Consider the following 26,734-nt stretch of genomic DNA (forward strand, 5'->3'; position numbering starts at 1 on the left):
TGGTGAGCGGACCCCAGACCTCACAACCATAAAGGGCAATGGGTTCTCTAACTGATTCAAGTATTTTTAGCCAGATCCTAATTGGTATGTTGAATTTTATGTTCCTTTTGATGGCATAGAATGCCCATCTTGCCTTGTCTCTCAGCTCATTCACAGCTTTGTGGAAGTTACCTGTGGCGCTGATGTTTAGGCCAAGGTATGTATAGTTTTTTGTGTGCTCTAGGGCAACTGTAAATAGATGGAATTTGTATTTGTGGTACTGGCGACTGGACCTTTTTTGGAACACCATTATTTTTGTCTTACTGAGATTCACTGTTAGGGCCCAGGTCTGACAGAATCTGTGCAGAACATCTACGTGCTGCTGTAGGCCCTCCTTGGTTGGTGACAGGAGCACCAGATCATCAGCTAACAGTAGACATTTTTCTTCCCTCTCTGTCGGCCAGACCAGTCTGTATGTGTACTCTTTGTCATTTAACTCCCTCTCTGTCTCTCTGTCTCTCTCTCTCTCTCAAGGTAGGCCAGGCCAGTGTGTGTATCCATGAATGTACGTCACCATGATGATGACCGACCAGCTGATGGACTTAGCTCCGCCTCCGCTGCTGAACGGGGAGCTGCCGCTGATGCAACACATGGTTAATGGAGACGCAGCGCAACAGGTTGGTAACACACACACACACACACACACACACACACACACGCACATTGTACAAATGCCAAATGCAGTTCGGCCAGTGTGAAGGAGGTGTCCCCCTCAAGCCCTTCCCCGAGGGAAATCCTTAAGGAGCGTTTTCATTGTAACACCCAATAAAGAAGGTTCCTACTAGGGATCAAAGAGGACTGTCAGACAGGCTGGTCAGATGACTATCTGCAGAAAACCCAGACACCGAGACTGGGTGTGTGTGTGTTGTCTACCTGTAGAGGTGAAAGCCCTCAGATAACAATTGAAGACATAACACATGAACAGACAGACAGTTTGTTCGTGGATGTAGTGCTGTATCACTATAAACCTTGTGGGCGTGTCTCTATGTGATGGGGCTCTCCTCTGTAAACCTGGGCCGCCCGCTAGTGCGCGCCTTGGTTCCCATAGCAACAGCAGCAGCAGACAATGCAGGAAGTGTGTGTGTCCGTTTGCATGTGAGGGGAAAGGGAGAGAGCAGTTTAACGTCGCTATGGGAAGACGCGGATTGAACAGGAGGGGTTATGAACGGGCTGGGAAGAAGACACACCTGTAGCACGTGTAGTGTGTGTTTGCGTGGTTTGTGTGTGTGTGTGTGTGGTGGGTTTGTGGTGGGTTTGTGTGTGTGTGTGGTGGGTTTGTGTGGGTTTGTGTGTGTGTGTGGAGGGTTTGCGGGGTTTGTGTGTGTGTGTGGAGGGTTTGCGGGGTTTGTGTGTGTGTGTGGTGGGTTTGCAGGGTGTGTGTGTGTGGTGCGTTTGTGGGGTTTGTGTGTGTGCGTGGTGGGTTTGCGGGGTTTGTGTGTGTGTGTGGTGTGTATGAATGTGCCATGGCAGGACATGTGTTCCATGTCTACAGCCACAGTCTCAGCAACCTCCACATGGACATTATGACGGTAAGATGCTTCACACTCAAACAGCCCGCAAATATATGCAGTTGTCTTGAGTGTTTGAGGCCTGGGGGCTGTCAGTGTGTGTGTGTTTGTCCTGACTGAGTGTGAATAACGTCTTTGTTTCCTTCTCATGTTTGTCTGTGATCGTTGTGTTGTGTCTGAACCGGTCTGTGATCGATGTGTTGTGTCTGAACTGGTCTGTGATCGATGTGTGGTGTCTGAACCGGTCTGTGATCGATGTGTGGTGTCTGAACCGGTCTGTGATCGATGTGTGGTGTCTGAACCGGTCTGTGATCGATGTGTGGTGTCTGAACCGGTCTGTGATCGATGAGTTGTGTCTGTACCGGTCTTATCGATGTGTTGTGTCTGAACCGGTCTGTGATCGTTGTGTTGTGTCTGAACTGGTCTGTGATCGATGTGTGGTGTCTGAACCGGTCTGTGATCGTTGTGTGGTGTCTGAACCGGTCTGTGATCGATGTGTTGTGTCTGTACCGGTCTGTGATCGATGTGTTGTGTCTGAACCGGTCTGTGATCGTTGTGTCTGAACCGGTCTGTGATCGATGTGTTGTGTCTGAACCGGTCTGTGATCGATGTGTTGTGTCTGAACCGGTCTGTGATCGATGTGTTGTGTCTGAACCGGTCTGTGATCGATGTGTTGTGTCTGTACCGGTCTGTGATCGATGTGTGGTGTCTGAACCGGTCTGTGATCGATGTGTGGTGTCTGAACCGGTCTGTGATCGATGTGTGGTGTCTGAACCGGTCTGTGATCGATGTGTTGTGTCTGAACTGGTCTGTTATCATTGTGCTGTGTCTGAACCGGTCTGTTATCATTGTGTTTTGTCTGATCTGTCTCTCTGGTCTCGACAGGTGATCCTGGTACAGGTGAATCCAGGGGAGACCTTCACCATCAGAGCGGAGGACGGCTCGCTGCAATGCATCCAGGGTAGGTCACACGCTTATGACATCACAACCCTGAGCCTCAGTTACACCTGTCTCATTTTGATGACCTCATCCCTGTTCTCTGTTGACATCACAACACTGTGCTTAGCTAGATGTGTGTGTGTGATATTCGATGGCTTGTGTTGTACTTTAAACATACTGGTATATAACAAGCTATTATAGACCAGGGGGATTCCTGTAACTCCAAGGGTGTGTCTCACTCTGATGATATCACAACAGAGTGATATGTAAATCCCCCACCCTTTATCTCTCTCTGTCTCTCTCTCTCTCTCTCTCTGTCACCCCCCCCCCCCCCCCCCCCCCCCCCCTCCGATGAAGGGTCTCTTTCAGACAGTACAGTCTTGGCTCAGGCAGCCCCCCCCTACTATGTTATTCGAGAGACACCCAGACAGGCAGGCAGGGAGAAGATTTGTTTGTACTGCCGGAGTCTCTGAGTGGGTAGGATATGTTTCCAGCCCAGTGTCAGGTACAGGTTGGGCCAGACAGCGTATGGGTTAAGGCACCTGCAGACCAGGTTCTGTTTGCTCCTAGCAGAACTTGGCTCGGCGAAAGCCAACATTCTCCATTAATAACCTTATACTGCAGTGGGCTGAATCAGGGTCACAGAGTGATTCTTGTTAGTCTGAAACAAATCTACTTTGAAACAAGAGTATACACCTTCACACACATGGTTGTGGGCTTAAAAAGGAGACACCTGTACCATGTCAGATATAGAGTTGAAATGTCAGGTAGTCCTGGGGCATGGTCCTAGGGCTCAGGTCCTCTGAGAGAGAGAAAGAAAGAGAGAAGGAGAGAATTAGATTCACACAGGACACCGAATAGGACAGGAGAAGTACTCCAGATATAACAAACTGACCCTAGCCCCCCGACACATAAACTACTGCAGCATAAATACTGGAGGCTGAGACAGGAGGGGTCAGGAGACACTGTGGCCCCATCCGAGGACAGCCCCGGACAGGGTCAAACAGGAAGGATATAACCACACCCACTTTGCCAAAGCACAGCCCCCACACCACTAGAGGGATATCTTCAACCACCAACTTACCATCCTGAGACAAGACTGAGTATAGCCCACAAAGATCTCCGCCATGGCACAACCCAATCGGGGCGCCAACCCAGACAGGATGACCAATATTACCCTTTATATACATGACAGATGACTGAAATATACCACATGACCAAAAATATGTGGACACCTGCTCGTCGAACATTCCAAAATCATGGGCATTAATATGGAGTCTGTCCCCACTTTGCTGCTATAACAGCCTCCACTCATCTGGGAAGTGTTTCCACTAGATGTTGGAACATTGCTGCTATAACAGCCTCCAGTCTTCTGGGAAGTGTTTCCACTAGATGTTGGAACATTGCCGCTATAACAGCCTCCAGTCTTCTGGGAAGTGTTTCCTCTAGATGTTGGAACATTGCTGCTATAACAGCCTCCAGTCTTCTGGGAAGTGTTTCCTCTAGATGTTGGAACATTGCTGCTATAACAGCCTCCAGTCTTCTGGGAAGTGTTTCCTCTAGATGTTGGAACACTGCTGCGGGGACTTCCATTCAGCCACAAGAGCATTAGTGGGGTTGGGCGATTAGGCCTGGCTTGCAGTTCCAATTCATCCCTAAGGTGAGGGCAGGGCTCTGTGCAGGCCTGTCAAGTTCTTCCACAATGACCGATTTCGACAAACCATTTCTGTATGGACCTCGTTTTGTGCACAGGGGCATTGTCATGCTGAAACAGGAAAGGGTCTTCTCCAAACTGTTGCCACAAAGTCGGAAGCACAGAATCATCAAGAATGTATGTTGTAGCGTTCAATTGCCACTTCACTGGAACTAAGGGGCCCATACCATGAAAACAGCCCCAGACCATAATTCCTCCTCTACCAAACTTTACAGTTGGCACTATGCTTTACAGTTGGCACTATGCTTTACAGTTGGCACTATGCTTTACAGTTGCCACTATGCTTTATAGTTGGCACTACATCGTGCGAGTAGCGTTTTCCTGGCATCCGCCAAACCCAGATTTGTCCGTTGGACTGCCAGGTGGTGAAGCGTGATTCATCACTCCAGAGAATGCGTTTCCACTGCTCCAGAGTCCAATGGCGGCGAGCTTTACACCACTCCAGCCGAGCAACCAAGGACAGATGATTTTTACACGCTACGCACTTCAGCACTCTGCGGTCCCGTTCTGTGAGCTTGTGTGGCCTACTACTTCGCGGCTGAGCCGTTGTTGCCCCTAGACGTTTCCACTTCATAATATCAGCACGTACAGTTGACCGGACCAGCTCTAGCAGGGCAGACATTTGACGAACTGACTTGTTGGAAAGGTGGAATCCTATGATGATGCCACGTTGAAAGTCACTGGGCTCTTCAGTCTTCTTTTACCCCTTTTTCTCCCCAATTGGTAGTTACAGTCTTGTCCCATCGCTGCAACTCCCGTATGGACTCGGGAGAGGCGAAGGTCGAGAGCCGTGCGTCCCCCGAAACAACCCAGCCAAGCCGCACTGCTTCTTGACACAATGCCCACTTAACCCGGAAGCCGCACCAATGTGTCGGAGGAAACACCTGGCGACGGTGTCAGCATGCACTGCACCCGGCCCACCACAGTTGTCACTAGTGCGCGATGGGACAAGGATATCCCTGCCGGCAAAACCCTCCCCTAACCCAGACGACGCTGGGCCAATTTTGCGCCGCCCCATGGGTCTCCCGGTCTCGGCCTGCTTCGACAGAACCTGGATTCGAGCCAGAATCTCTAGTGGCACAGCTAGCACTGCATCCCTTAGACCACTGCACCACTCGGGAGGCCCAAGACATGCAATTTTACACCTAGCTAAGACATTTGGTGCAATATTTCACAAGTTAACAAAATGTGCATGAAAACTAGTCGTCTCGCGTTGAATGACAACAAACACTTCATAGAAAAATCCATTCTATAGTTCCCATCTCTACCGTTGACCAATCACTGACGAAGGGGTGTAGACTTCAGCTACTGAACTTCGACTTGCCCCGAGAGAAAAAGAACAGCGGGGGGAAACACACTACTGCCGAACACAAGAAGGAATAACAACTCCATAATATATGCAGGAGGTGTTTGGACTAGATAGCATGCCACAGGCTTTAGGGTTAGACAGTGTGTCTGTGTGTATAGAGGTTGTTACTTTGCACACTCAGGTTGAGGAAGCAGACAGGAGAGGTCACTGGAACAGAACACCCTCTATGACCACACACACACACCCGCTCAGGTCACTGGAACAGAACACCCTCTATGACCACACACACACCCGCTCAGGTCACTGGAACAGAACACCCTCTATGACCACACACACACACCCGCTCAGGTCACTGGAACAGAACACCCTCTATGACCACACACACACACACACACACCCGCTCAGGTCACTGGGTTGAGTGAGAGTTGGGGTGAAGCAGTGTGTTTGAAGACCAGTTGAGCTGTTCTTTACTGAGTGTGGTTACTGAGACCTCAGAGCAGTGTGTGTGCGTGTACATCTATTACAGAGACTGGCGTTTTATATAAAGTAACCTCTGTTTGACTGGAGTACTGTGATACACACACTGCTCTGACTGCACCAGTCAATATACTACACTGTCCAAAGACAGATTCTTCAAGACAGAATCTCTATCTCACTCACTCGTTTCCCCTCGCTCTATCTAGGGTTCAATACCGGTGGCCGGTATTCCGGTACTTCCCAACCAAGCTCCTTCCTGTATTCCCGATAAAGATAACGAAGGGTCCCGTGGACCAATAATATAAAAATGTTATGCCCCTGGTTTTTGATCCACTTAACTATTTTCCCTTACCTTCTCTCCCTCTCTCCCATCTCCCCTCTCCCTCTCTCCCATCTCCCCTCTCCCTCTCTCCCATCTCCCTCTCTCCCATCTCCCTCTCTCCCATCTCCCTCTCTCCCATCTCCCCTCTCTCCCATCTCCCTCTCTCCCATCTCCCCTCTCTCCCATCTCCCCTCTCTCCCATCCCCCCCCTTCCCATCTCCCCTCTCTCCCATCTCCCCTCTCTCCCATCTCCCCTCTCTCCCATCTCACTCTCTCCCATCTCACTCTCTCCCCTCTCACTCTCTCCCCTCTCACTCTCTCCCCTCTCACTCTCTCCCTCCCTGAACGTTCCCACACTCACATCAAAGGCAGTGACTATAGAGTGTGTGTGAAAGCACCATGCTATGGAATGTGTGTGTGTGTGTGTGTGTGCTTTTGCCACAGCCATCCTAGAGCTGGCAGGATAATTATGTATGGGACATCTGTAGGCTTTTGCTGTTGTATTGCTGTTACATGTATGGGTAATGTAGTTTAAAGTATTTCCTGAGCGGGCGGCTGTTACATGTATGGGTAATGTAGTTTAAAGTATTTCCTGAGCGGGCGGCTGTTACATGTATGGGTAATGTAGTTTAAAGTATTTCCTGAGCGGGCGGCTGTTACATGTATGGGTAATGTAGTTTAAAGTATTTCCTAGCAGAGCACCTGTTGCAGTGTGGTTGTAGTTTAATGTATTTCCTGAACAGGGCGGCTGTAGTGGCCCCTTCCACTGGCCCCTTCCACTGGCCCCCATTGATGTGGTCTCTTTTCCAGTTGTGTGTGTGTGTGTGTGTGCCATCTGCTCAAAGCCAAGAAACTATTTGATTATCTTTCTCTCTCTTTCTACATCCTTATCTATCACTCTCTTTTTCTCTAAGCCAGTTGTATGTAACATATAGTATGTTGTACTGTAATTATCCTGCGTGCAAAACTGGTTGCAGTCAATGAATCAGGTTGTATTCTGGTTGCAGAAGGACATTTTGTCCACATCTTTTTAGCAACCAGAAAAATGCATCTTTATGTGATTTAAATGACCAGATATGTTAATTAAAGATGACATCATAGTCATGATGTTGTCATGTTGTCTTTATCTGGTTTAGTTGTAATCTGGTTCAATGTCAACTTCTCATCTAGGAAACACATTTACTTGTGCTTGGGTAGGCTTAGTGTTGGGTGGGCTCAGTGTTGGGTAGGCTTAGTGTTGGGTGGGCTCAGTGTTGGGTGGGCTCAGTGTTGGGTGGGCTCAGTGTTGGGTGGGCTCAGTGTTGGGTGGGCTCAGTGTTGGGTGGGCTCGGTGTTGGGTGGGCTCGGTGTTGGGTGGGCTCGGTGTTGGGTGGGCTCGGTGTTGGGTGGGCTCGGTGTTGGGTGGGCTCAGTGTTGGGTGGGCTTAGTGTGCAAGTGTGTGTATAGGAGGAGCGTAGGGTCACTGTGTTCCAGTTCTGTGACATCATCAGCAGGCGCAACAGATGCACGGGGGAGGGGCTTGTCAGACTGTGTGAATATATCGAAGTGTGTCTGTGTGTATTAAAAAACAGACTTTTAGAAACTGGAAACATGATCTGAAGGAATGGAGGAGAGAGGAGGAGGGAGGAGGAGAGAGGGGGAGAGAGAGGAGGAGAGAGAGGCGGAGAGAGGGAGAGAGAGGCGGAGAGAGGGAGAGAGAGGGGGAGAGAGGAGGAGAGAGGGGGAGAGAGAAGAGAGAGGAGGAGGAGAGAGGGGGAGATAAAGAGACAAAGAAAGAGAGGCACAGAGACATGAAAAAGTATTTGCCCCCTTTCTGATTTTAAACCAATTTTTTATACTGAATGTCATCAGATCTTCATCCAAAAGCTAATATTAGATAAAGGGAACCGGAGTCTACAAATAACAACAACAACAAAAAGATACTTCCTTTATTTATTTAATTAACAAAAGTTGTGCAACGACCAATTCTCCAGTGTGAAAATGTCATTTCCCCCTCACACTCAATAAGTGGTTGTACCACCTTCAGCAGCGATGACTGCAACCAAACGCATCCTGTAGTTGTCTCTCATGTCGCTCTGGAGGAATTGTGTCCCACTCTTACATGCAGAACTGCTTAAACTGCTTGTTTCAAATCATGCCACAACATCTCGATTGGGATCATTAGGTCTGGACTTTGACTGGTTCATTCCAAAACTTCAAATGTTTAACTTTTTAGACATTTTCATGTAGACTTGATTGTGTGTTTTGGATCGTTGTCTTGCTGCGTGCGTGCGTGCGTATAGTGCGCTGGGTTCCACTAGGTTTGGGAAGGCTGTGACCATGAGAATGAAAACCTCTCCAGGTGGTGTGTAATGGTATTTGGGCCCACAGGGCCTGGAGTGTCTGAGTTAGTGTGGTTCTGTTTGGAGACAACTAAATCATGACAAAACAAAAATATAATTACTTTACACGTAGAAAAGAATTAACAAAAAAAAAACAGAGCAAACTAGAATGCTACTTGGCCCTAAACAGAGAGTACACAGTGGCAGAATACCTGACCCCTGTGACTGACCCAAACTTAAGGAAAGCTTTGACTATGTACAGACTCAGTGAGCATAGCCTTGCTATTGAGAAAGGCCGCCGTAGGCAGACCTGGCTCTCAAGAGAAGACAGGCTATGTGCACATGTAACGGATGTGAAACGGCTAGCTTAGTTAGCTGTGGTGCTAAATAGCGTTTAAATCGGTGACGTCACTCGCTCTGAGACCTTGAAGTAGTGGTTCCCCTTGCTCTGCAAGGGCCGTGGCTTTTGTGGAGCGATGGGTAACAATGCTTTGAGGGGTGACTGTTGTTGATGTGTGCAGAGGGTCCCTGGTTCGCGCCCGGGTATGGGCGAGGGGACGGTCTAAAGTTATACTGTTACACACACTGCCCACAAAATGAGGTGGAAACTGAGCTGCACTTCCTAACCTCCTGCCCAATGTATGACCATATTAGAGACACATATTTCCCTCAGATTACACAGACCCACAAAGAATTAGAAAACAAAAATGTTGATAAACTCCCATATCTATTGGGTGAAATACCACAGTGTGCCATCACAGCAGCAAGGTTGTGACCTGTTGCCACAAGAAAACGGCAACCAGTGAAGAACAAACACCATTGTAAATACAACCTATATTTATGTTTATTTATTTTCCCTTTTGTACTAACTATTTGTACATTGTTACAACACTGTATATAGACATAACAGGACTTCTATCTGTGTGTGTGTTTGCTCCTGAGAGAGTGCTTTTCCAGATTTGGAATTCTTGGCTTCCCGGAAGCTCAGGTACCAACTGAAGCAGTCCTCCATCCATCCCTCTCTTCTCACTTTTCTTCCTCTTTCTCCATCCCTCTATCTGTCTGTCTGAAAACATCATCCCTCTTTCCTTCTCTCCTCTCTGTCCCGTTCTCTCATCCTATCTGTTCTACTCCCTTCAACATCAGCTACTTATGCTTCTCTGTCTTCTCTTTCGTTCCTTCTTTCTGGCTTGTAGGGGAAAGACCTTTTCCTTCCGCTCAGCTGTGATAAGCTTAGAGATGAAAGAGACAGATGTGATAGGCTCAGAGATGAAAGAGACAACTGTGATAGGCTCAGAGATGAAAGAGACAACTGTGATAGGCTCAGAGATGAAAGAGACAACTGTGATAGGCTCAGAGATGAAAGAGACAACTGTGATAGGCTCAGATATGAAAGAGGCAGCTGTGATAGGCTCAGAGATGAAAGAGACAGGAAGTCAGGGTCTGGGGCGGGGCTTAGCCTTGGGGAGCGAGGAGTGAGAGGAGAGACTGGAAAGAAAAGGAGAGGAAGAGAGGGACCAAGAAATTTGATAGAGATATATAATAGAGATATATAATAGAGATATATATATATATATATATATATATATATATATATATATATATATATATATATATATATATATATATATATATATATATATATATATATATATATATATATATAGATGGATAGAACATGGGTCAATGCAATGTAATGTCTTGCATTCTCTCTCCTTCTTCCTCTCCTTCCCTTTTCCACGCCCCTACTTTTTGTCTGATAAGCCAAAAGCCCCAGGACAAGACAGACAGAGAGAGAGTGGAATGTTGAGTAGGGAAAGTCCCTGCTAATTTAGAATTTCCAGTATTCTTTCCACTGAACCCTCTCTCCTTCTTCTCTCACTCCTTCCCTCGATCTTCCTCTCTCCTTCCCTTGGTCTCTCTCTCTCTCTGTCTGTCTCTCTGTGATGGACACAAACACCCTGCTGTTCAGACCATGACTCACACAGCAGGAATTTCCCAGATGAAAATGTGGAGAGAGAGAGAGGGAGGAAGAGTCTGCTAACATCTATGGAAGAGAGCGAGAGAAAGGGAGGAAGAGTCTGCTAAGATCTATGGAAGAGAGCGAGAGAAAGGGAGGAAGAGTCTGCTAACATCCTATGGAAGAGAGAGAGAGAAAGTTCCTAATGACGTTTATTGAACACCAACTCATTTCTTCACTGATGGACATCAGGTGAGACGGGGCTTAAGTTGAGGGAGAGAAAGAAAAGTAGAAAGGAGGGCAAGACAGAGAGACAGAGAGAGGGGGGGAGAAAGTGAGACAGAGACAAAGAGAGAGAGACACAGAGAGAGAGACAGACAGAGGGAGAGGGGGAGAAAGTGAGACAGAAAGAAAGAGAGACAGATGGAGGATGGGAGGAGAGCAGGAAATGGTTATGAGACTCCCAGTCTGTTTACACTCCAACAGCTGTTGCACCTCTTCACTCTCTCGCTGTGTGTGTGTGTGTATTCATACATTGGGAACAGTGAGTCATCAGGATCTGGGTTATTAGATCGAGACGACTTCCCTGCCTCCCTCCCTACCCGTCTTCCTCCCTGCCTCCCTCCCAACCCCACTTCCTGCCTCTCTCCCTACCCCTCTTCCTCCCTGCCTCCCTCCCCACCCCTCTTCCTCCCTGCTTCCCTCCCTACCCGTCTTCCTCCCTGCCTCCCTCCCCACCCCTCTTCCTCCCTGCCTCCCTCCCCACCCCTCTTCCTCCCTGCCTCACTCCATCCCCCTCTTCCTCCCTGCTTCCCTCCCTCCACCTCTTACTCCCTGCCTCACTCATCCCCCTCTTACTCCCTGCCTCACTCCATCCCCCTCTTCCTCCCTGCCTCACTCCATCCCCCTCTTCCTCCCTGCCTCCCTCCCTACCCCTCTTCCTCCCTGCCTCACTCCCTACCCCTCTTCCTCCCTGCCTCACTCCATCCCCCTCTTCCTCCCTGCCTCACTCCATCCCCCTCTTCCTCCCTGCCCCCCCTCTTCCTCCCTCCCTGCCTCCCTCCCTACCCCTCTTCCGCTCTCTCTCTCTCCATCTCTCTCTACTTCTACATCTCCAGTTAATATTCTCCACCATATTTCCAGACATTTTCAGAGAAAATCAGTTTAGAAAACGTGGGTCTCAGTGTGTGCGTCACAGGAGGCTGCTGATGGGAGGACGGCTCATTATAATGGCTAGAATGGAGCGAATGGAATGGCAGCAAACACATGGACGCATGGGCATGTATTTGATACCATTCCACTTATTCCATTCCAGCCATTACCACAAGCCCATCCTCCCCAATTAAGGTGCCACCAACCTCCTGTGGTGTGAGTGTTATGGTGTTGGTAATTTAGCCTTGCTCCAGACATGACGTTAGCTTGGTTGGATCACAACCAGCAGCAGAACTAGGCCACCCCAGCAAACACAGCTCTGGGAGTGGAGAGGGCAGTCAGGAAGTCTGGCTAAGCTAATGCTAGGCTATTTCATATGCATGTTTTGCTAATGCTAGGCTAAGAGGGGTCTAATGCTACGTGAACAAGAGGAGAGGAGATGACTGAAGAGATTACTCTGTATCATAATAGATATCTCTCTCTTTCTCTCTTTCTCTATTTCTCTCTCTTTCTCTATTTCTCTCTTTCTCTCTCACACTCTCTCTCTGTCTCTCTGTCTCTCTCTCTCTCTGCTGTCTTGCTCTGGAATGTCAATCATAAGTTATGATGCTGCGTTTGTAGTGGAAGTACTTTGTATGTACCTCCTGCTTCACTGATCCTCACTGCCCTCATTCATCATGGCTACCAGACTTGTGACTGTGTGGCATCAGATTTGCCTCGACCACCCCAGACTGTCTGGTCTCTGCTATTTCAGATGTACTGTCTCCGACAGTTCCTGCATCGTCTCGCTCTCTCTCTCTCGTGCGCGCTTTTTCCGTCTCTCTCTCTCTTTCTCTGTCTCACTCTCTCACTCTGTTTCACTCTCTCGCACTCACTCTCTGTTCTCTCTTTTTTTCATTCTCTCTCTCTCATTCTGTCTATCTCTCACTGTAAAACTTTACTCCCATCCTGCACATTGTTCCTGTAATTTACTTTGATGTTGGGAAATGTTAAAGTGTGTGCTGGACTTAATGTTGTGTGTGTGTGTGTGGGGCTTCAATTCAGGCAGAAGAAACTAGAGGTCGGCCGATTATGATTTTTCAACGCCGATACCGATTATTGGAGGACCCCAAAAAAAAACTATGCCGATTAATCGCCCAATTTTTTATTTATGTATTTGTAATAATGACAATTACAACAATACTGAATGAACACCTATTTTAACTTAATATAATACATCAATAAAATCAATTTAGCCTCAAGTAAATAATGAAACATGTTCAATTTGGTTTAAATAATGCAAAAACAAAATGTTGGAGAAGAAAGTACAAGTGCAATATGTGCCATGTAAGAAAGCTAACGTTTCAGTTCCTTGCACAGAACATGAGAACATATGAAAGCTGGTGGTTCCTTTTAACATGAGTCTTCAATATTCCCAGGTAAGAAGTTTTAGGTTGTAGTTATTATAGGAATTATAGGACTATTTCTCTCTATACCATTTGTATTTCATTAACCTTTGACTATTGGATGTTCTTATAGGCACTTTAGTATTGCCAGTGTAACAGGATAGCTTCCATCCCTCTCCTCGCTCCTACCTGGGCTCGAACCAGCAACACAACGACAACAGCCACCCTCGAAGCAGCGTTACCCATCGCACCACAAAAGCCGCGGCCCTTGCTAAGCAAGGGGAACAACCACTCCAAGTCTCAGTGTGAGTGATGTTTGAAATGCTATTAGCACGCACCCCGCTAACTAGCTAGCCATTTCACATCGGTCACACGAGCCTAATCTCGGGAGTTGATAGGCTTGAAGTCATAAACATCAGAGCTTCTGGCAAAACTCACGAAAGTGCTGTTTGAGTGAATGCTTACGAGCCTGCTGCTGCCTACCATCGCTCAGTCAGACTGCTCAGTCAGACTGCTCTAAGGCTCAGAAATACGAGCCTTAGGTCATTAATATGGTCGAATCTGGAAACTATAATCTCGAAAACAAGACATTTATTCTTTCAGTGAACTACGGAACCGTTCCGTATTTTATCTAACGGGTGGCATCCATAAGTCTAAATATTCCTGTTACATTGCACAACCTTCAATGTTATGTCATAATTACAAACAATTCTGGCAAATTAGGTGGCCCAAGCTGTTGCATATACACTGACTCTGCGTGCAATGAACGCAAGAGAAGTGACACAATTTCACCTGGTTAATATTGCCTGCTAACCTGGATTTCTTTTAGCTAAATATGCAGGTTTAAATATATACTTCTGTGTATTGATTTTAAGAAAGGCATTGATGTTTATGGTTAGGTACACATTGGAGCAACGATACACACCGCATCGATTATATGCAACGCAGGACACCCTAGATAAACTAGTAATATCATCAACCATGTGTAGTTAACTAGTGATTATGATTGATTGTTTTTTATAAGATATGTTTAATGCTAGCTAGCAACTTACCTTGGCTTACTGCATTCACGTAACAGGCAGTCTCCTTGTGGAGTGCAATGAGAGGCAGGTGGTTAGAGTGTTGGACTAGTTAACTGTAAGGTTGCAAGATTGAATCCCCCGAGCTGCCCCTGAACGAGGCAGTTAACCCACCATTCCTAGGCCGTCATTGAAAATAAGAATGTGTTCTTAACTGACTTGCCTAGTTAAATAAAGATTAAATAAAAGTGTCACAAAAAAAGAATTGGCCAAATCGGTGTCCAAAAATTTCCGATTGTTATGAAAACTTGAAATCGGCCCTAATTAATCGGCCATTCCGATTAATCGGTCGACCTCTAGAAGAAACTGTAGTGGGAGTGTCTGATCTCAGAGCTCTGGAGAGATACCATTACCTTGGTAACACACACACACACACACACCCTGCTAAACACATACATAATACCCAGGTAGTGCCACATCATTACTGACTCGAACACACACACACACACACTAGATATCCCATCAGAGCCCATAGAAGCAGCTGCCGGATCTGGACGGTTTGTGTATGTTCAAGGGTTTGTGTGTGTTTGTGTGTGTTCAAGGGTTTGTGTGTGTTTGTGTGTGTTCAAGGGTTTGTGTGTGTGTGTGTTCAAGGGTTTGTGTGTGTGTGTGTTAAGGTTGGGTGGTATACCGTATATACCGTGATTTTTTTAATATGATTTTACAATACGGTCAAGACCGTAAAAAAAATATATATATATATATATATTTGAATATTATAACTTTTGAAATAATACATGCAGTCAACCTCCTAACTAGATAATAGATCAAGCAAACCACGTTTCGCCTGTTAGATTATTTTTCATTATGAAGCTTACCGGTACTAGTTTACCATCACACGTGTTTGTTTACAAAGAAGCACAATGAGCAAAACGGGAGCTTTGTGAGGTGAGTCACTCCTGCAGCGCAACTTAATAAGTGAGGTGATAATGTTACACTTGCATGAAATTAATATTTGCCAGATATAAATCGTTTAACTATTAAGTTAACTCTCCAGAGCTCTGAGAACAGAATGGCTAACATTAGCTTGCAATATTTGAATTGTCTTGGCAACAGCAGCAGAGACAATCCACCCCTGAATTAAGATTCCTGCTGTCTGTTTGTTTTGTGCGTGCTGCAAACTGCGTTTTTTGAGATACTTGCATAACTTCATGGGCTGGGTTTTCTGTCTTTAGTAAATGTTTGCATCCGCTATCGGAGTTCCTTTGTACTTGTTAGCATTTACCTAGCATCCGCTATGGGAGTTCCTTTGTACTTGTTAGCATTTACCTAGCATCCGCTATGGGAGTTCCTTTGTACTTGTTAACATTTACCTAGCATCCGCTATGGGAATTCCTTTGTACTTGTGAACATTTACCTAGCATCCGCTATGGGAGTTCCTTTGTACTTGTTAGCATTTTGTGAGCATTCTGGTAACACTGCACTGCCGGTAATATCATATATCCCGGGATGGCCCAGGTACGTTATGAAGGTATGGAATACCGCCCAACCCTAGTGTGTATGTGTGTGTTTAGGATTTCCATCTGTGCCTAGTTGGCTGCATGTAGGTCATCTTACAAACAGACTCCTTTCATAGCACACACAAACACATATACACACAAACACATACATACACATATATACACACAAACTCTTTCCCAGGAGGGTCTGCGTTTCCTCTCAATATGGTAACCACATGTGCGGGAGAGTGAGAGTGGGGGGGCAGCGAAAGGGAGTAAGACGGGAGAAACACATAGAGATGGGGAGATGGGGAGAGTGGGAGATGGGGAGACGGGGAGACGGGGAGATGGGGAGAGTGGGGGAGGGGGAGAGTGGGAGACGGGGAGGGGGAGACGGGGAGAGTGGGAGACTGGGAGAGGGAGATGGGGAGAGGGAGATGGGGAGAGGGAGATGGGGAGAGGGAGATGGGGAGAGTGGGAGACGGGGAGAGTGAGATGGGGAGAGTGGGAGACTGGGAGAGGGAGATGGGGAGAGTGGGAGACTGGGAGAGTGGGAGAGGGAGATGGGGAGACTGGGAGAGGGAGATGGGGAGAGGGAGATGGGGAGAGTGAGATGGGGAGAGTGAGATGGGGAGAGTGAGATGGGGAGAGTGAGATGGGGAGAGTGAGATGGGGAGAGTGTGAGATGGGGAGAGTGTGAGATGGGGAGAGTGGGAGACTGGGAGAGGGAGATGGGGAGAGTGGGAGACGGGGAGAGTGGGAGATGGAGATGGGGAGACGAGGAGAGGGAAGTGGGAGATGGGGAGACGGGGAGAGGGAGGTGGGAGATGGGGAGACGGGGAGAGGGAGGTGGGAGACGGGGAGAGGGAGGTGGGAGACGGGGAGGGGGAGAGAGGGAGAGAGTGAAAGTGTTTTCCACATCTGTTCCTAAACGTTTTATTCTCCTCTGTGTTACTGTGTTTGAAGGATTACAACCGATTGCGGGCACAACACCCACAAAAATAGGGGCTATATGTGAATATGAAGATATTTGAGATATTAGGCGTTTAAGCAGGAAGCATGTGTTTTTACTCACCAAAGTAACAACACAATGTGGTCAAAGACTTAGTAATGTGGTTGTAGTTAGGGGTGGAACGGTTCACCAAACCCATGGTTCGGTACATATTGCGGTTTTGGTGTCACCGTTAGGTTTCGGTACAGTGGGAAAGTGAAATGCCATTCACAATGTTCAGCATTCACAATGTTCAGCATTCACTATGTTCAGCATTCACTATGTTCAGCATTCACTATGTTCAGCATTCACTATGTTCCTGGCATTCACTATGTTCCTGGCATTCACTATGTTCCTGGCATTCACTATGTTCAGCATTCACTATGTTCCTGGCATTCACTATGTTCAGCATTCACTATGTTCCTGGCATTATTCATTTTCTTCTTTTTTGAACTTATTTCGACGACCTGGGGAATAGTTACAGGCGAGAAGAGGGGGGATGAATGAGCCAATTGGAAGTTTGGGATGATTAGGTGGCCATGATGTTATGAGGGCCAGATTGCGAATTTAACCAGGACACCGGGGTTACCACTAGTGATGCACCGATATTACATTTTTGGCCGATACCGATATCCAATATTTTCCTTGCAAAAAAAACGATACCGATAACCGATATTAATTTTTTTTGCGGCCTTTTATTAAGCATTCTAGTACAGTTAAATAGTTAACACACACACATGGACGCAGTAGTCTAAGGCACTGCATCTAAGTGCAAGAGGGCGTTACTACGGTCCCTGGTTCGAATCCAGGCTGTATCACATCTGGCTGTGATTGGGAGTCCCATAGGGCGGCGCACAATTGGCCCAGCGTCGTCCAGGTTAGGCTGGGGTAGGCCGTCAATCTAAATAAGAATTTGTTCTTAACTGACTTGCCTAGTTAAATAAAGGTTACACACACACACACACCACATTGACCAAAAATGTATTTTGTTGTCATTTACATATGTCCCCATTACCCATTGACATTACCCATTGACATTACCCATTACCCATTGACATTACCCACTGTAGGTGTCCTGGGGGGCAGGTAGTTTGCCCCCGGTGATGCGTTGTGCAGACCTCACTACCCTCTGGAGAGCCTTATGGTTGTGGGCGGAGCAGTTGCCATACCAGGCGGTGATACAGCCCGACAGGATGCTGTCGATTGTGCATCTGTAAAAGTTTGAGTGTTTTTGGTGACAAGCCGATTTTCTTCAGCCTCCTGAGGTTGAAGAGGTACTGCTGCGCCTTCTTCACCACGCTGTCTGTGTGGGTGGACCATTTCAGTTTGCCCGTGATGTGTACGCTGAGGAACTTAAAACGTACTACCCTCACCACTACTGTCCCGTCGATGTGGATAGAGGGGTGCTCCCTATCCACGGTTGATTGTCAAGGGCAATGAATTCTATTATCTTGCCGTTTGAGTTGTCTCGCTGACATTGTCTTACTCTTTCAAATGACTGCTCGACTTGAACTTGTTTAGTTGTTGGAAGTGTGCCCTTAGTATTTTTCTGCTTTTGCTCTGAATAGCACTGTATTTTTCGTGGCGTCATTACGTCATCTACCTACATTATAAAGGTATGCACGTCATCTACCTACGTTATATAGGTATGCACGTCATCTACCTACGTTATATAGGTATGCACGTCATCTACCTACGTTATAAAGGTATGCACGTCATCTACCTACGTTATATAGGTATGCACGTCATCTACCTACGTTATATAGGTATGCACGTCATCTACCTACGTTATATAGGTATGCACGTCATCTACCTACGTTATATAGGTATGCACGTCATCTACCTACGTTATATAGGTATGCACGTCATCTACCTACGTTAGATAGGTATGCACGTCATCTACCTACGTTATATAGGTATGCACGTCATCTACCTACGTTATAAAGGTATGCACGTCATCTACCTACGTTATATAGGTATGCACGTCATCTAGCTACGTTATATAGGTATGCACGTCATCTACCTACGTTATATAGGTATGCACGTCATCTACCTACGATATATAGGTATGCACGTCATCTACCTACGTTATATAGGTATGCACGTCTTCTACCTACGTTCTATAGGTATGCACGTCGTCTACCTACATTATATAGGTATGCACGTCATCTACCTACGTTATATAGGTATGCACGTCATCTACCTACGTTATATAGGTATGCACGTCGTCTACCTACGTTATATAGGTATGCACGTCATCTACCTACGTTATATAGGTATGCACGTCATCTACCTACGTTATATAGGTATGCACGTCATCTACCTACGTTATATAGGTATGCACGTCATCTACCTACGTTATATAGGTATGCACGTCAGCTTTGACATTGGTTTTGCACATCGGCGTTAAACTAGACATCGGGCCGATGCCGATGTTGGAATTTTTGACAATAAGTATCATGGAATCTTTAGTGACCACAGAGTCAGGACACACTTTTAATGTCCCATCCGAAAGACAGCACCCTACACAAGGCAATGTCCCCAATAACTGCCCTGGGGCATTGGGAGCCCTGGGGCGTTGGGATATATATTTTTTTAAGAGTGCATTCTACTGGCCCTCCAACACCATTGTCTGTTGTCACAGGATTGTTTTGTTGGGCTTCAAGTTTCCACTCTCATGCTACATTTGTTACCATGTGGGAGGTGGGAATATACCAGTTGTGAAGTCGTAAATACCAGTTGGGTGCATTCATCTCATTTGAACTCATTGAGAAACGCTGTTTGGCTAATGGCCAACAAGCTGCGTAAACCACCAACTAAAAGTACAGATGCTTGTAAACAAATGATAGCGTTCAAAAACCATATGAATAGATTGTTTTTTATAAATAATGTTTTGTTGTTGCATTCAACTGCGGAAAATGTTGTTAGAGTCCATTTCCTTAGTAGGCGACGTCAGAGGTCACCATGTGTGAGAAGTAGGCGCTCAGGATGATAGAAAAGTTTCCCACTAGTAATTACCAGTTTTGAGGTGCGATCAAGTGGATTTTTCCCAGTCGGGTGTGGTAAATTACCACTTCCATCTTGGTTGCGAACGCACCATGACACTTCCTCCTTCAGTGGCAGATGCACACTTGTGACTCTCATAAAGGGGGCGTGTCTGTAGCATGGTTCATGAAATGATGGAATCGTTTGACAACCCTGTTTGTACGCTTTTAAATGAAATCAATCTCAACCGTTTATCTTTGCCAGTGATGAAGACATAAATGTGTCATGGTATGGTGGGGTATGCAAAATAGGTCATTTTTGAGCACCTTTATCTATTAAATGTTTTGACATTCAGGTCCAAAAAGTCACTTTCTGAACACTTCTACAGTGGCCAAATATGTATGGAAGTATTGGTTCAAATGTAAAAGGCTGCTGTCAAAAAGTGATTGAATTCTAATGGATTAACCCTGAAACAAAACCACTCCCATCCTTTAAGATCCCAACTGCTGTAGTTGCCAATACATGAAGGCATGTTTGTTTGTTTGCATGTTTTGAAAGGCAATTCAGGTTTGGTTGAAATGGCCTAACTCTTAACAGGACAAAGCAATCAATCACCAAGTTTAGGCATAGCATAACACAGCATCACAACAACATTAAACGCAATAATGGAACACAGTCAATTACTGTGTGTGTGTGTGTGTGTGTGCACCTCTGGGGCCCTACAGCAGCTGTTCTAGACAGCTGTATTATGAGAACCATCTGATGAAATGTTGCATCATCTCCTGTTGTCCTGTATGAGAACCTGAGTGTGTGAGAGAGAGAGTGTGTGAGTGTGTCTCCTACAGTTTTGAGTGTATTCCATGTGGTAGTGTGGAAAGGATGATGCTTAATTATTTTGAAGATGAGATTCTGCTTAATTAGTATATGGACATGGAGAGAACTGATCTCCTGTAGTGTGTGTGTGTGTGTGTGTGTTCTGTCATTCTGTGTGTTGCTCCAAGCCAGATAATGTAATGGTTGCTATGTGGTTGCTAGGGGAAACACTTGGATGCGCAGGTGACAGATTGTATTCTAGGTCACATCTTCCTGTCTGGGTGGTGATGCCATTTATTTGAGGCAGGAAATGACCTCATCTCTGACATCTGACGGAAGGGTGGAGAGAAGAGGGGAGGAGAGAAGTGGAGCGAGCAGTTAAAGCCAGGACATATCTGACACCAACTGATCGTAATATATTTGAGAATTAACACTACCAACTCAATTGTTACTTTGAATTGATCATTTTTGCTTTTTTTTAACCATTTAAAAGGATAATGGACTCAACAGAGGTAAAGGTATAACTGCCAAAAAGAATGGGAACACTTGAGTAAATGAGGGATACAAACTACACTGAACAAAAATATAAACGCAACATGTTTTATGAGCTGAAATAAAAGATCCCAGAAATGTTCCATATGCACAAAAACCTTATTTCTCTCAAATGTGTTTATATCCCTGTTAGTGAGCATTTTTCCTTTGCCAAGATAATCCATTCACCTGACAGGTGTGGCATATCAAGAAGCCGATTTAACAGCATGATCACCTTGTGCTGGGGGACAATAATAGGCCACTCTAAAATGTGCAGTCTTGTCACACAACACAATGCCACAAATATCTGAAGTTTTGAGGGAGTGTGCAATTGGCATGCTGACTGCAGGAATATCCACCAGAGCTGTTGCCAGAGAATTGAATGTGAATTTCTCGACCATAAGCCCCCTAGCGGGATTTCTTATAAGCGTCCGGATTAGTGTCCCGTTCCTTGAAAGCGGCAGCTCTAGCCTTTGGCTCGATGCGGATGTTGCCTGTAATCCATGGCTTCTGGTTGGGATATGTACGTACGGTCACTGTGGGGACAACGTTGTCAATGCACTTATTGATGAAGCCAGTGACTGAGGTGGTGTATTCCTCAATGCCATTGGATGAATCCCAGAACATATTCCAGTCTGTTCTAGCAAAACAGTCCTGTAGCGTAGTATCCGCGTCATCTGACCACTTCCGTATTGAGCGAGTCACTGGCACTTCCTGCTTTAGTTTTTGCTTTTAAGCAGGAATCAGGAGGATGGAATTATGGTCAGATTTGCCAAATGGAGGGTGGGGGAGAGCTTTGTACGCACCTCTGTATGTGGAGTTGTTACGGTTTTCTTCCGTCGAAGGAGAGTCGGACCAAAATGCAGTGTGGTTAATTCGATACATCTTTAATTAAGAATGAAACACGAACAATACAAAAACAACAAACGGAATGTGAAATGCTGTATAGGTTATCTGGTGACAAGAAACAGGAACAATCACCCACGAAACACTCAAAGAATATGGCTGCCTAAATATGGTTCCCAATCAGAGACGACGAGAATCACCTGCCTCTGATTGAGAACCGCCTCAGGCAACCATAGACTATGCTAGAAAACCCCACTAAGCCAAAATCCCCAAACCTACGAAAAACCCCCATACATAAACACAACACAAAATAAACCCATGTCACACCCTGGCCTGACCAAATAAAGAAAGAAAAGACAAAATACTAAGACCAGGGCGTGACAGGAGTAAAGGTGGTCTAGAGTTTTTTTTCCCTCTGGTTGCACATGCTGGTCAAAAATAGGTAAAACTGATTTATGTTTGCCTGCATTAAAGTCCCCGGCCACTAGGAGCGCCACTTCTGGATGAACATTTTCTTGTTTGCTTATGGCCTTATCTATCTATCTATCTATCTATCTATCTATCTATCACATACATATGGTTGGTTGAGTGTGGTCTTAGTGCCAGCATCGGTATGTGGTGGTAAATACGAATAATATACAAATAATATAGATGAGAACTCTCTTGGTAGATAGTGTGGTCTACAGCTTATCATAAGGTATTCTACCTCAGGAGAGCAATACCTCAGGACTTCTTTAATATTAGACATCGCACACCAGCTGTCATTGACAAAAAGACACACACCCCCACCCCTCGTCTTACCAGATGTAGCTTCTCTGTTCTGCCGGTACATTGAAAATCCCTACAGCTCTATATTATCCATGTCGTCGTTCAGCCACGACTCGGTGAAACATAAGATATTGCAGTTCTTAATGTCCTGTTGGTAGGATATTCGTAATCGTAGGTAATCAATTTTATTTTCCAATGATTTGCATGTTAGCAAGTAGGACGGAAGGCAGTGGGAGTTTACTCGCTCGCCTATGGATTCTCAAAAGGCAGCCTGATCTGCGTCCTCTTTTCCTCCATCTTCTTTTTCTTGCAAATGACTGGGATCTGGGCCTGTTCCCGGAAGAGCAGTATATCTTTCTCATCGAACTCATTAAAGGAAAAAGCTTCTTCCAGTTCGTGGTGAGTAATCACTGTTCTGATGTCCATGTTATTTTCGGTTATAAGAGATGGTAGCAGCAACATTATGTACAAAATAAGTTTTTAAAAAAAGTTGCAAACAGCGCAAGAAACTAACAAAATGGCACAATTGGTTAGGAGCATGTAGAACGTCAGCCATCTTTACAATGAACTGTAACTCAGTAAAAACGTTGAAATTGTTGCATGTTGCATTTATATTTTTGGTCAGTATATGTTGAAAGCATGTGCTTCCACACAGGTGTGGTTCCTGAGTTAATTAAGCAATTAACATCCCATCATGCTTAGGGTAAAAAAAAGGCAGTGTAGGCAATTATTTTGGCTACCATGTCTGTGGCCCACAGAATGACAATGCCCCCTCCACAGGGCACGAGTGGTATCTGAATGGTTTGATGAGCATGAAAATGAAGATGATGTAAACCATATACCATGGCCATCTCAGTCACCAGATCTCAACTCAATTGAACACTTATGGGAGATTCTGGAGCAGCGCCTGAGACCGTGTTTTCCACCACCATCAACAAAACCCCAAGTTAAGGAATTTCTTGTAGAAGAATGTAGCATTCCTCCAATAGAGTTCCAGACACATGTAGAATCTTTGCCACAGTGGGTTGAAGCTGTTCTGTCTCGTGGTGCCCCAACGCCCTATTAAGACACTTTATGTTGGTGTTTCCTTTATTTTGGCAGTTACCTGTATGTGCTTGCTTCTACCTTTAGCTTGGCTGTTGTAGATTTTGAAGTTCACATCTGGGTTGTTTAATTCATTACAGACTAAAAATAAATAGGAACTTGTTCCCAGAGTTACTCCAAAATGATTGTACAATAAAGAGCCATGTTCTACCCCCTGTGAGTGTGTGGTTGTTTGCGTGTGTGTGTGTGTGTGTGTGTGTGCTTGTGCTTGTGTCTAGGGGGCCACGGATGGGAACAGTCTGTGCTGTGTGTGTTTAAGTGGTTGAAAGCTGCTGTTTGCTGAGCGATGAGCACAGAGGCAACAGAGACTGTCTAAACACATGTCTGTTTGCCAACTGGGTGTGCATTTGCGTGTGTGTGCGTGTTTTTGTGTGTGTGTGTGTGTGCAAATGTGTATGAATGCGTTTGTGTGTGTGTTGGTGTGTTAGTGAGTGTATGTTTGTGTTTTCATATGTTATGCTCAATGAACAGCTTCATATTCCCCAGAAAAGAAGAGAGGGAGGAGGGGAGAAGGGAGGTCAGAGAGGGGGCAAAAAGGGGTCTCTCACTATGTACTTCTCATCTACTGTGTGTGTGTGTGTGTGTTTAGTATGATTTACACTGAATCCAGACTTGCCTACAGCACTCTCTACGGGAAACCAATGACTTTCCCAGAGATAGGGGAGAGGGGGAGATGGAGATGGAGAAGGAGATCACAGTGGAAAAGTAAACACAAAAATATGTGGATTTTCCTCTAAGGTTTTTACCTGCTGTTGTTTGTGTGTCTGTGACTGAATCCAGGCCTCCTGCATGACACAAGACCGTGTTAGCATGTTGATCTAAAGCCTAGGCGTTACCTTGTCATTAGCGTGTGTGTGTGTTACAGTGACTGACAGTGTGTATCTTTTGTGCAGGTCCTGCTGAGGTCCCAATGATGTCCCCCAATGGATCAATCCCCCCCATCCACGTCCCCCCAGGATACATCTCCCAGGTAAGCTGTGTTTGTGTGTGGTAAACTTGCTCTCAACTGAAGCCGCCCAGAGCAGAGAGGAATGTGTTGATTATTGCAGGGTATATTGTTTGGGGGGGTGATGGCAGCGAGGCCATTGACTGTGTGTGTTGGGGGGAGGGGGGGTGATAGCAGCGAGGCCATTGACTGTGTGTGTTGGGGGGAGACCACTGAGCCAACTGAGAGTGGGAAATAGTGTCACCCTTACAGTACACAAACACCCACATAGAGAGAGGGATGGGTGGAAGGAGAGAGGGATGGGTGGAAGGAGAGAGGGATGGAAGAGGAGAGAGGGATGGGAGGAGAGAGAGAGGGATGGGAGGAGAGAGAGAGGGATGGGAGGAGAGAGGGATGGAAGGAGAGAGAGGGATGGAAGGAGAGAGAGGGATGGAAGAAGAGAGAGGGATGGGAGGAGAGAGAGAGGGATGGGAGGAGAGAGAGAGGGATGGGAGGAGAGAGAGAGGGATGGGAAGAGAGAGGGATGGGAGGAGAGAGAGAGGGATGGGAGGAGAGAGAGAGGGATGGGAGGAGAGAGAGAGGGATGGGAGGAGAGAGAGAGGGATGGGAGGCGAGAGAGAGGGATGGGAGAAGAGAGAGGGATGGGAGGAGAGAGAGGGATGGGAGGAGAGAGAGGGGGATGGGAGGAGAGAGAGGGGGATGGGAGGAGAGAGAGAGGGATGGGAGGAGAGAGAGAGGGATGGGAGGAGAGAGAGAGGGATGGGAGGAGAGAGAGAGGGATGGGAGGAGAGAGAGAGGGATGGGAGGAGAGAGAGAGGGATGGGATGGGAGGAGAGAGAGAGAGGGATGGGAGGGAGGAGAGAGGGGATGGGAGGGAGGAGAGAGGGGATGGGAGGGAGGAGAGAGGGGATGGGAGGGAGGAGAGAGGGGGATGGGAGGGAGGAGAGAGGGGGATGGGAGGGAGGAGAGAGGGGATGGGAGGGAGGAGAGAAGAGAGAGGGATGGGAGGAGAGAGGGATGGAAGGAGAGAGAGGGATGGAAGGAGAGAGAGGGATGGAAGGAGAGAGAGGGATGGAAGAAGAGAGAGGGATGGGAGGAGAGAGAGAGGGATGGGAGGAGAGAGAGAGGGATGGGAGGAGAGAGAGAGGGATGGAGGAGAGAGAGAGGGATGGGAGGAGAGAGAGAGGGATGGGAGGAGAGAGAGAGGGATGGGAGGAGAGAGAGGGATGGGAGGAGAGAGAGAGGGATGGGAGGAGAGAGAGGGATGGGAGGAGAGAGAGGGATGGGAGGAGAGAGAGAGGGATGGGAGGAGAGAGAGGGATGGAGGAGAGAGAGAGGGATGGGAGGAGAGAGAGAGGGATGGGAGGAGAGAGAGAGGGATGGGAGGAGAGGAGAGAGGGGTGGGAGAGGAGAGAGGGGATGGGAGGAGGAGAGGGGATGGGAGGGAGGAGAGAGGGGATGGGAGGGAGGAGAGAGGGGATGGGAGGGAGGAGAGAGGGGATGGGAGGGAGGAGAGAGGGGATGGGAGGGAGGAGAGAGGGGATGGGAGGGAGGAGAGAGGGGGATGGGAGGGAGGAGAGAGGGGATGGGAGGGAGGAGAGAGGGGATGGGAGGGAGGAGAGAGAGGGATGGGAGGAGAGAGAGAGGGATGGAAGGAGAGAGAGAGGGATGGAAGGAGAGAGAGAGGGATCCTCTGCCAACTCGTTTCTGGTGGGACTTTGGCCTTGTTGTCACATAAACATGTCTGTTTTCACGTAAGTTTGTTTTGTATAAAGGATGTGGAGGTCGAAGGGGGGAGTCAGAGAGAGTGGTCTGCTATCTCTCTCGCTCTCTCTGCTTGCGCGTGTGCTTGCGCGTGTGCTTGCGCGTGTGCGTGCGCGTGTGTGTGTGTGCTGCTGCAGCAGCACTTGGAAGCGGCTCTCACGGGGGAGTGTGTTTGCTTACTGATTGGAATGTCTGTGAATGGAATGTGTGTGAGAGAGACTGTCTGAATTGGTGGAATTTGTGTGTGTGTGTGTGTGCATGCATGTGTGTACAGCAAACGTCTTAAACTGGAGTTTGATCAAACCCATAGCAACACTCCTCTTAATCTGTCAACTGTAGTTA

The 26,734-nt window shown here is 46.8% G+C and overlaps 1 protein-coding gene across 1 annotated transcript in view; it reads left to right on the forward strand.

Annotated features, from left to right (window-relative positions):
- Positions 1 to 460: 460 nt before the first annotated feature.
- fndc3ba (fibronectin type III domain containing 3Ba) overlaps positions 461 to 26,734 on the forward strand; it is a gene marked incomplete at its 3' end in the record, with an annotated part of 55,384 nt that continues 29,110 nt past the window's right edge. Inside the window, 3 exon segments of the mRNA XM_031825887.1 lie at positions 461 to 656; positions 2,433 to 2,508; positions 24,576 to 24,652. Of these exon segments, the coding sequence (XP_031681747.1) occupies positions 543 to 656; positions 2,433 to 2,508; positions 24,576 to 24,652 (267 nt within the window).

Source organism: Oncorhynchus kisutch, linkage group LG5, assembly GCF_002021735.2.
Source record: "Oncorhynchus kisutch isolate 150728-3 linkage group LG5, Okis_V2, whole genome shotgun sequence".
NCBI lineage: Eukaryota > Metazoa > Chordata > Actinopteri > Salmoniformes > Salmonidae > Oncorhynchus > Oncorhynchus kisutch.